The following is an 11,825-nucleotide window of genomic DNA, read 5'->3' as shown; positions in this document are numbered from 1 at the left end:
CCATCAAGCGAACAGCACAAACCATACAAGACAATGCTGCACCCATACCCACCATCAACTTCGAGCTGCCATATTAGTTGCACCAACTTCTGATGTAGAATAGACAAATCACGACACATTATCAGGAAAATTCACAATGCCGTGTGGCACAGAAGCTGCAAAGTGTATCTAACTATCTCAAGATAAACAGTGAGCAAACATTCCAGACTCAAAATTGTTTCCAAGTACAAAGAAAGATACATGCCCAAACAGAGGAGCCGGAAATAAGTTCATTCTGAGCTATTCTATTACAAATCCTTGACCTGTCGACCTGGGAAGAATCCCTGTAATGTCACAACAGAAACCATTTTTTTCGACCATCCTAAGTGGGCACCCAACAGGAGGAGCCACAAATAATCCGACCTCTCCAACCTAGCAGCATCCAGTAGCTGTCTTCATCAAGCACAAAATCCTTGTGGTACCATTGTTTCATCTTTCCCCTGAACAACTTCATGAGCTCATGGTCCAGAGGAAGCGCCTTAAACCCAGCCCTCATATGACGAACCTGCCATTGCTTGTACGTTTCTGGCCTCTCAACCCTTTCTGAACCTTCACATGCTATGACATTCATAATTTCCCGTCCATAGAACTCTCTCTCAAAAACCAACCTCTCTTTGCTGTCACCATCACTTATTGCTTCGAACATATCATACGCTCCTGAAAGATGAAAAAGTGCCTCTCGGAATCTTGTCATAAAAAAGGGCGCATTGTAGGAGCCGTTACTTATAGCATGAACAAAAATATCAGGCTTAATTTCCCGAACTATATTTAACACAGCATCACGCGGATTGTTATCCTTAACTGTCTCATCAAGGAGATTATGAAACCGGTCTAAACAATTCACTGCAACAGTCTCATTGCTTTGAATCTTGAGATCCTCAAGTTTGATGGATTCCCAATTCCTTGATGCTATGAAATTGAATTCAAAAGGGACATTAAAACGCTCACAATACTTTTTCAAACGACGACCTGTCTCCTCTATTCTTTCGGTTGGGCGGAAACCAGGCTGTGGAAGCTCTATCCCTGTGATGCGCAATTTACAGGGGTCTTCTAAAGAGAGCTTCTGAATAAGGATTGGCCATTGAAAACCAAACCGAATGCCGAAATCGATTATATGAAGGGTAGTGGCTTTCCCTGCTACTTGCAAGATCATGTAATTTGCAAAGAAAATGGAGAACTTCTTAAAAGGACACGTTGAAATATGAAAGTGGTAAGCTTTCAAGACATCGGCAGCTGAGGTCCTCCTAGCAACAATAGTAGAATAAAAGTCTTTTGTCCGACTGTTGTTGCCGACCAGTCGTGCCTCTAGCCCGTTGGCAAAGTAATGGGCCAATCTTTGAGACCCATCGCCAGATGGAGAACAGTTCTCTCTAATCTGCTTCAACAATTCATTGGCAGTCCTAAAATCAGTAGTAGAGATGGCTTGTGCGCATAGAGTCAGAAGAGTTCTCAAGTCAACAGTATTCTTGCTTCCCTGCTTCTTACCACGACCCATACCTCTATTGGAACCGCGCTTGTTCCTTTGTGGCCGTATGTCTTTGTTCAGCCCTGTCTCCACGGATTTGTCACCAGAACACATAGCCCCACCATTTTCATTGCAGAGCAACACCTTATCAAACAAATCAGAAAGCTCGCTTTCTTCTGTGTACAAGGCTTTTTGCTTATTGGCCCTGCCTTCCATAAAAGCATCCACATCCCTCTCGTGATTCTTTAGTCCCGTGAATCCATCAGATGAGCGTGTCATTTTGATCTCCTCATTGATGTGCATTCTTGAGGTTCCTTTCTTCGTTTCTGATGGCGGTTTGCTGTCCTCTGGGTTAATTCCTAATTGACTGTTGGTAGGAAGGAATTTGCTGGCCTCCTCTAATCCTTTCTTGAACTGGATAATAGACTCACTATCGCTGAAAATGCTCTTGACAAGAAGCTCATGCAAAGATTCCTCAGACCCATCATCATAATTCGTGATGGTGCTTGAAGAATTGGACAACAACTGTGGACTGGAATCCCCATTTGATTGGAAGTCCAGGTTCAAATTTTCCTGCACAGCATGGCTATGTTCTTCTATTGTGTAAAGAATATTAGCATCAGCTGAGTCGCTAGAGCTAACAGCAACGCTTGTCACATCGTGACTTCCATCAGCACTGCTACTTCCAGAAAGGTTGCCATTGGGGCTGTTGATATAATGGCTTAAATCAAGTTGTGATGGGATCTGATCAGACTCTTCTGAATGCGGCTGACTGAGGGCATCGTACAGTGACTTTTCAGCATTTTGCAGAGCGACCTGATCAGCAAATAACCACGGCTGCTCCTCCATGTTCTCTTCCATAAGCATCTGACTTATGTACTTTAGGACAGGATCCGATGAGTCAGTGTCTCCCGATGGGGAGAGAGAATCTACCCCAAAACTCTGGGCACTACTCGAGCTCATAGAAGGACCAAATGGGCCTCCATCTGAGCTCACACTTGCCGAGGGAAAGATTAAATCCCCGATATCAAGGCCAATAGATTTTGAAGGGAGATTGGTTATATGGTCTAGTTTATTCGAAAGAAAAGCACTATCTGAGGATTTAAGGTCTAGAACAGGGTCATCCAAAAAGAAACCATCTGAGGGACTCGGGTATTGATCAGGATTAGGTGAGAAGGCATGGCTGTCTATTTGAAGATCATCAACATTGATACAATCGGAGTAATCAAAGAAGAAAGGATCCATGGTCATATACTCTCCTCAAACCCTATCAAGTTTCTACCCTAACATCATATTTTGATGCAAACCACCACCAGCATCTTTTTGGACTCCTAGAACTACAACAACTAAAGTAAAATACTCTCAGCCTGCAACAAAAGAAGTCACTCTTCAATATTCTTCTTTTTTCCTTCGTTTGCTTGAACAACTTCGATTTAAAGTCAAAGAATCCAAGATCAAGCGGATCACGTGCAGGGAGAAAAGTGCAGAACTTCAAAGGGAAAGGACCACACGGGAAGTAACCATGATCCTCCTAAGCAGATGAAAAGAGAAGACAAACAACCCGACTTTTCATCTACAACACGGAAAAGAAAAATAGAGATTGGATCTGCATACCGCTTATGGAAAAGTGGGATTGGAAGCCTGAATAAAAACCGATCTGATGATAAGTATCTTCGATGCGATCTTGAATCAGCAGAAGAATGATTGTGGGCGTGTAGGTCGGAATCTTCCGCGAAGAAGACTGACTCAACTTCGACTTAACATCCACCAAAGATCGTGTAGGATGTTTTGGGTCAAACAATAAGGTGGGCCCCGATGATCTCCATCTGTGTCTTCCATCCCCTTCGTGTACGTTCGATCGGTCAACTCTGGGTCCCGCCTTGACGAGCTGCAGATGATGATTACGTTATGTTTACCAGCCATTAAACGACGGCTGCTGCGAAAAAACGACATCTTTTTTGGCTGGAAACATTCTCTTGTTCTCCTTCGTCTTCATCATTTCTTTTTTCATTTTTCATTTTTCGAAAAAACAACATTATTAAGAAATCAATAATTTCTTGTGTTTCTTGCATTTTCATATATGTCTGGGCGGGTGAGGGGCCGCGAATAATCGATCCTCGTTCAGCTCAAGAGCTCATTCTCCAACCCGTGGAGGCCCTTAACCGGTTAGAATTCGAGCTTGAGTGCGTTTAATCATTTTGATTGGTTTGGCGTCTCATGTGAACTTGATTCCTAGAATTTCATCTCTCAACATCACTGGAAATTGGTTTAAGTATACTACAAGTGTCAAAACTTATATATGACACTAACTTTAATGCGAAAACTTTCAAAACGATCACTTAAATATCATTTTTTTTTTTAAAACGCTCACTTGAGTCCTAGAACTTTCAAAACGATAACTTAAGTGTCAATTTTTTTTTAAAAACGCTAATTTCAGTGCCAACTCCGGCTAGCCATATCAACTCAAATATTAATAAAAAAAGGTCATATCGAATTTTCGGTAAATCACATCAGCTCAAATCGGAGTTGACATTGAAATCAGCATTTTTCAAAAAAATTGATAATTAAGTGATCGTTTTGAAAGTTCTGGCATTAAAGTGAGTGGCATACATAAGTTTTGGTTCTCGTAATGTACTTTAGTCCTGAAAATGTGAGAGAGAGAGAGAAGGGGGGGTGGGGGTTGTGAGGAACCTTTGCTCCAAATCGACTCTAGCGACCAAAACGTCATTTTGTCACATGGCCAAATCAAATTATTACCCAACAAAACGTCGTCTTTCACTACAGCCTTCCATTGTCGAAAGTCTAATGATAGCAATCTTGACCCATGAGTCGTGACGGATAGTGTTGTTATCAATACCGATGTCATAGTTCATATAATTTGAGATTTTCAGGTTATTCTTTCATCTATCAAATTATTTGATCTAGATCTTGAAGCTTTGCTCTCCCAATCTTAAATCTAGGGGCTTTGCTTTTCGAATGCAATTTTTAATCTAGGAGTTTTAATGAATAAGTACCTCAGCACTAGTTTCAACGCGTTGAAAGCAACTTTAGTGACAGATATAAGCTCATTCGACATAATTTCGTTAGAAGTTCCGGCGTCTCGCACTTGCTTAAGGAATTGTTCTCACAAACGTCGGATATGGTGAGTGCTAATCATTGATGCTTATGTGTGCTTAAGGAATTATTCTCACAAGTGTCAAATATGATGAGTGCTAATCACCGATGCTGATGTGTGATCCGATGATCGGTTACCTACTATCTTGCTTGGATACAATCAGATATATAATCTTGAAATTTGAATTATACACGTATCAGTTTTTTTACAACGATTATTCAAATAAACTTTTCACCAGGCAAGATAGACAAAAGGACATTAATCTAATTAAATAGCATTGTACAATATTTAACAACATTAACATAAAGAAAAAACATGACAATCAGTGTCTCATTCTATTACATCAATGACCATGATTACAAACTTTGTAGCTATTGACGCTATGTGATATAAATTCACTGCATAAATGTTTCTGTTTATTTTTATTGAGAAATAGATTGGAAAATGAATCTAACTTAGATTTTATAGGAAAGGAAACTATTAATAAACTTTGGGATTTGCAGATCAAATTGGTGTAAGACAGACTGAATTGCATGAGAATTCAAATTTCTTCACAGCAAGACAAAACTGAGATACAAATACAATGCCGGCGTGCCAGAAAGTATCCAGAAGTTCAATTGTCCTCAAGTGAAAACAGTAACAACTTTGGCATGAGCATACTTTGACTGCATCACATGGAGAAACACATCCTCCATGAGCCCCACCCTGTGTACTCAGGTCATCAAAGATCTAAACAACTTTCAGTATTATAGGATACTAATAAACAATTTCGACAGACTATCAGCAAAATTCACAATGCGGTACGGCATAGAAGCTGTAAATTTTATCTTCTTATCTCAAACAATGATAAAGAATTCTGACATATTGTGACACATATGTATAAAAATATCGACGGTAAATTTCTTCTTCTTCTTCTGTCGGGGATTCACAATTAGAATTTTTTTCTAGCTGAATATATTAATTTTGAGATGGCTGCATATATAACTTAAGTATATATTTTTTGATGATTTTACATTTTGATCCCTAATATATTGAAAATTCTCAAAATTAACCCCATCCGTGTTGAAATAGCGTGTTGGGATGCTGGACTCGCATGTTGCTGGCGTGTTTGGAGCGCCGACCACGTGTCGATAGCATGATATCGAAGAGTGTTGGAGAGTATCAAACACGACACGACACGGAGGCCCCGAACGGTGTCGGTGCTTCCTAAATTAGGATCATTTAGTACCAATATTCAAATTTTATGTGTCATTAAAAATGCAAAATTATGTGCGTTGTAATATCAATAGCTTTAGTCTCGTCGAAAATTGCCATAAAAAAAAATTTACGTGACGATTTACAGGGATATCGAAATGCAATCGAAGCTAATATTGCTCCCACATGACTTTAGCGAAGAAAAACGACAAGCAAACAATCCATTATTTTCCATAGTCTTCATTAGTTCTTGTTCTTTTTTTTTTTTTCCTTTTTTTTGCAAAAAAGAATTAATAAATCAATAATTTCTGGTACTTTTTTGCATTTTTTTATAGATATGATTGGTTTGGTGTCTCGTGTGATCTTGATTCCTAGCATTTCATCTCTCAAACATCGCTGGAAATAGCAGACAAGGAGCGTGATAAACCCGATTTTTTTTCCCTCTTTCGTAGCCTGATTTGTCTTTTGTGTTGCTTGTGTTCATGTCTTTTTTCTCTCCCAATCTGCTCTGGGAGTTTGTGTTCGTTAATAAATTTCTGCAACTGATCTTAAGTGGACGTGAAGATAAGTTCGGCCATTTGTTTGATCGACAACCAACGAAGAGGATGTTCGTAGTGTGGCTCTATAACCTTTTCAAGATGAGACCCACTTTTCTCTTTCGATTTAGATTTAGATTAAGTTTTGGGAGATTGCTATCCCGAACTAGATCCAGATATAGATTTGGGAGTTCCTTACAGATATTTGATTTGTATTCTTTCAACATATTGATATTGGTGTTTTTATAAGGTGATAGTGATGGGGGTGTCAATCCTAGACGCGCACCAAATGGAGTGAGCAAGCTCGGCGTGTGCTTATTATTATATGTGGCGATCGGTCGTCGAACGTTTACTTTGGGAGATCCGTTCTCAAGGATTGAGCATGTTCTTCCAGCTGCTAACTATGCTTTATTAAGTGCTTTTAAGTTTTTGCTTTCTTCCGCAATTATTTGGAATTTGCTAGAATCAAAATCCTTCTATGTACTTCTTGATTATTCTGACATATGATTGGCTTCTTTCAACCAAAAAAAAATCTCTCAAACATCACTGGAAATAGCAAAGAAAGAGCGTGCTAAACCCTAATTTTTGCTCCAAATCGACTTTAGCAACTAAAACGTCATTTGGGTTTCATGGCCACATCAAATTATTTTTCGAACAAAACGTTGTAAAGGATATCCAAGAAAAAAAAGTCAAACCGTTCAACATGTGAATGCATATCTTCTCCAACAAAATACAAACAATTCTTTAATTAATTGTTTTGAGCTCAAACTTGAGACATAAATTTAACAATTCTCCACCTTGGCACGATGTTTGAAGCCAAGCCAATAGTGCTCATCATTCATACTGCTCACCCATCGCCCGAAAGGGCGATCATTCTCTACGGACGCCAATAGTTTTCAAGCATAACTTGAGCTTCGCCAAAGGACAGGCTTAGTCATCATGTCTATAGGGTTCTCTGCTGTCGCTATCTTTTTCACGCTAACCTTACCCTTAGCTAAAACATCTCGGATGAAGTGGTATTCGATGTCAATATGCTTCGTTTGCTTATGATAAATCGGATTATATGCCGGATAAATCGCACATTGGTTATCACAGTGTATATCAACACTTTTCTGTTCTAACCCAAAGTTCAAGAGCAAGCTATGTAACCATATTGCCTTCTTCTCTATAAAGGTCGGTGCCATGTACTCCACCTCGCTCGACAACAAGGCTACGTGGTCCCGTAAGGACGCCTTTCAACTAACCGCACCACCTGCAAGCGTAAACAAGTATCGTGCTAAAGACCCGCACTCATTCAAGTCACTTGCATGATCAGAATCCACAAAATCAGTGGTCTCACTATCATTACTATCCCTCCAATATACTATATTAACGTCTGATGTCTCCTTCAAATATCCGAGGATCCACTTCACGACTTCCCAATGAGTTTTACCGGGACGCTTCATAAAACGACTAACGACACCAACAGCTTGTGAAATATCAGGCCTAACGCATATCATATCATACATAATACTACCAACTGCACTAGAATAAAGAACACGGGACATATGCTCCTCCTCCTCCTCGATCTATGGTGATAACTTAATTGAAAGTTTAAAATGCTTTGCTAATGGAGTACTCACGGACTTCGCTGACTGCATATTAAAACGTGCAATAATTTTCTCAATATATTTCTTTTGAAACAGACGTAATAATCCTGCAGTCTTATCACGCAAAATCTTCATACCCAAAATTTGTTTTGCAGCACCTAAATCTTTCATCTCAAATTCAGCACTTAATTGCATCTTCAAGACATCAATATCAGACATATTTTTTGCTACATCAACATATCATCAACATATAACAGCCAATATATCAAAGACCCACCATTCAGTCTCCTAAATTAAACACAGTTATCCATCCGACTTTTCGAATAGTCCCGACTAGCCACGAAAGCGTCAAACCGCTTATACTACTGCCTAGGAGATTGTTTCAGCCCATATAAAGATTTCTTTAATAAGCAAACGTGATATTCCTTACCCCGAACAGCAAATTCCTCTGGCTGCTTCATGTAAATCTACTCCTCCAACTCACAGTGAAGAAACGTCGTTTTTACATCAAGCTGCTCTAACTCAAGATTTTGTGCAACAACTAAGGCAAGTAAAACACGAATAGAAGTATATCTTTTCACATGAGAGAACACCCCGTTATAGTCAATGCCCTCCCGCTGGGTATACTCCTTCGCAATAAGTCTCACCTTATACCTCGCTGCCTCAACACCGAGAATGCTCACTTTCCGTTTATAAACCCATTTACTTCCAACAATTTTCTGGCTCTTTGGTACTTTAACTAGCTCCCATATCTGATTTCGATGGAGTGATTCCATCTCTTCACTTATAGCTCCTAGCCACCGCAACGACTCAAAACTAGCCATCGTCTTAGAGTAAGACGAAGGCTCATCTGTCTCCACCTCATCGTCTACGATCAAAGCATAAGCAATATCTATATAATCATAACATACTGATGGTTTAATTTACCTTCTTTGTTTGTCTACAGCTATACTATGTTGCACCCGTATTGGTTGTTTACTATCACCGACTTCAGAAACTGCGTTTTCATCTACAGTTTCAACATTTATTACCTCCAAGGCCTTCATAGTCTCCACCTGAAGCTCTACCTCACTACCGACACCATGATCTGTCTACTTTGTTGGTTGTGTCTCAGAACTCTTCTGTTAAAGCATTGCAGTCTCATCGAAAATTACATCTCTGCTGATCGGAAAATCGAGTGATCCGGGATCGGTGCACCACAACCGGTATCCTTTCACCCCCATGTGCATAACCCATAAATATGCACTTTTTCGACCTCAGCTCAAGCTTACCATCACTTGCATGAGCATACGCAGGACATCCGAATATTTGTAATCCGGAATAATCAACGGGTTTCCCCGACCATACTTCTTCTTGAGTCTTCCACTCGATAGCGGATGATGGAAATCGACTAATCGGGTAACATGACATGTTCACTACTTCGACCCAAAATTCCTTACCTATTCCAGCATGCGCTTCGAGCCCGCTCAAGTAAAGTTCTGTTCTTCCATTCCGCCACGACATTTTGCTGTAGTGTTTCAGGTCTTGTGTGATGTCTCACAATTCCCTCTCTCTCGTAGAACTCGGTAAAATCTTTACCACGGAACTCCATGCCGTTATCTGTTCTCGGGCACTTGATCTGTTTATCTAACTGCTTCTCAATCAATGCCTTAAATTTCTTGAACCGATTAAACACATTAGATTTGTACTTTAGAAAGTATACCCATACCTTCCTGGAATAATCATCAATAAATATCAACATATAACGAGCACCTCCTTTCGAAGGAACTGGAGACGGGCCCCAAACGTTTGAATGAATATATTCTACCGATTGCTTGGTCGAATAAATACCTATAGTAAACTTAATCTTGTGTTGCTTCCCAAAAATGCAATGCTCACATAAATCTAACTTACTTATTTTGTGACCCTTTAACAACCCTCTATCACTCAGCATCGTTATATATACCTCACTTATGTGCCCTAGACGCATATGTCATAAACGAGTTAAATCGAGATCTGACTCATCCGATGAAACCGCAGCAACTCTTGTTACGGCCTCTCCTAGTAGATTATAGAGAGAACTTACTTTCTTCCCTTTCATCACCGTCATGGCACCTCAAGAGATCTTCAGCACATCACCTTCAGTTGTGTACTTACACCCAATATCATCGAGTGTCCCCAAAGAAATAAGGTTTTTCTTGAACTCCGGTACATGCCTCACATCTGTCAATGCACGCACCGCGCCATCGTGCATCCGAATCCGAACTGTCTCTATCCCCACAACCTTGCAGGCTGCGTTATTCCCCAACAGAACTCTACCACCATCTCTAGCCCGGTAAGTAGTAAACCAATTCTTATGAGGCGTCATATGATAATAACAACCCGAATATAGCACCCATTTGTCTCTTGGTGAACCCGTAGTAACACATAAGACAGCCTATGCATCACTAGTGCTCTCCTCGTTAATGTTTGCCACACTGCTTGTGGCTTTCTGCTTATCACTTCTGTTTCTCGACTTATGACAATTTCTCCCGATGTGCCCCTCCTTGTGACATTCAAAGCACTTCACGTGTTCTTTGGACTTTCTATGGCATGATTTAGACCCGCTTTTATCTCTGCTGCTACTAAACCCCCGCTATTGCTCTCTACCTCGAATCACTAGTCCCCGCGTTTCATCTTGCACTAGACTGTTATCTCACAACTTTCTCTGTCACTCCTTAGAAAATAAGGTGGACTTTACCTTTTTCAAGGTAATCATAGTACGCCCCTGCAACAGTGAATCAGTAAAGTGCTCCCATGATTCTGGTAAAAAAGCCAACAACATCATGCCCCGCTCTTCATCATCAAGCGTCTTACCGACGTTCTTCAAATCCATCATGAGTTTATTAAATTCATCTAGGTAGGTTCCGATAAACATACCTTCGGTATATCCGAACTTGAACATCTTTTTCAACATATATAAGCGATTTTTCAAACCCTTCGTTACATAGAGAGCCCGAAGTTTTGTCCACAATATTACGGTATCCTTCTTCTCGCCTACCTCTATTAACACTTTATCCGATAAATTCAACATAATTAAACTTTTAGCTTCCCTCATTACCACATCCTTTTCAGTATCTATTATCGTTTCGGGCAGCTCAACATTGCCCTCCGATGCTTCTGCTAAACCTTGAGTTGTCAATAACGCATCCATCTTAAGACTTTATAACCCAAAGTTATTTCTCTCATTAAACTTCTCAATTTCAGCTTTCACTTGAGACATAATTGCAATCACAGGATATCCATATAATAATCAAATAGGCAAAAGCCTCAAATCACAATTCAGAATATTTGATCCAAGCTCTGATACCAATTGTTAAAATATTAATACGCAAAAATTAATCAGGATCTTGCAAATAAATCAATATGAAAAGCCCGGAGAAATAACGAGGAACAATAAATGACATCAGAAATTACGTGGTTCAGTCCGAATATCGGTACCTATGTCTACGAGAGAGCCAGTAAGAATAATCTACTATAATCGGAGAATTACAGTTACAATTATTTAATACGCTTGTATTTCCCGTACCTAAATTATATACAAATCCAAATTATTTACATATAAAATAATTCAATTGAACTTATAGAAACTTGCACAAATCTTCGCGTGTCCAAGAGTCCATCGTCCCGAAGTGCTCTCTCTTCAGCCATTCGAAATCACTGTGCGGCGCTCTTTTTTTGTCTTCGGGGCACGTCTTCTGCTCAGAGAAGAAAACCCTCTCCTTTTGCGGCTGCAGCAGGCGTTCAACAAAAGAAAACCAAAATCCTCGGTTTTGTCTTCTTTCAAAAGGTTTTTTCCATGGGCCCCACAAATTAGCATATATCTATATATATATATATATATATATATATATATATATATATATATA

At 39.7% G+C, this 11,825-nt stretch overlaps 1 protein-coding gene across 1 annotated transcript; it reads right to left on the bottom strand.

Annotated features, from left to right (window-relative positions):
• Window positions 1-355: 355 nt before the first annotated feature.
• On the bottom strand, window positions 356-3,214 carry LOC115746072 (scarecrow-like protein 34). Its single transcript, XM_048279921.1, has 2 exons — window positions 3,119-3,214; window positions 356-2,871 (listed from the first exon to the last, which is right to left on the bottom strand). Exon 2 carries the CDS (start codon window positions 2,753-2,755, stop codon window positions 362-364), a length of 2,394 nt encoding a protein of 797 aa, XP_048135878.1. The 5' UTR covers window positions 2,756-2,871; window positions 3,119-3,214; the 3' UTR covers window positions 356-361.
• Between the last annotated feature and the right edge of the window lie 8,611 nt (window positions 3,215-11,825).

The sequence above is a fragment of the Rhodamnia argentea genome, chromosome 6, assembly GCF_020921035.1.
Source record: "Rhodamnia argentea isolate NSW1041297 chromosome 6, ASM2092103v1, whole genome shotgun sequence".
NCBI classification, from domain to species: Eukaryota; Viridiplantae; Streptophyta; class Magnoliopsida; order Myrtales; family Myrtaceae; genus Rhodamnia; species Rhodamnia argentea.
This window is presented reverse-complemented; position numbering and strand designations above follow the sequence as displayed.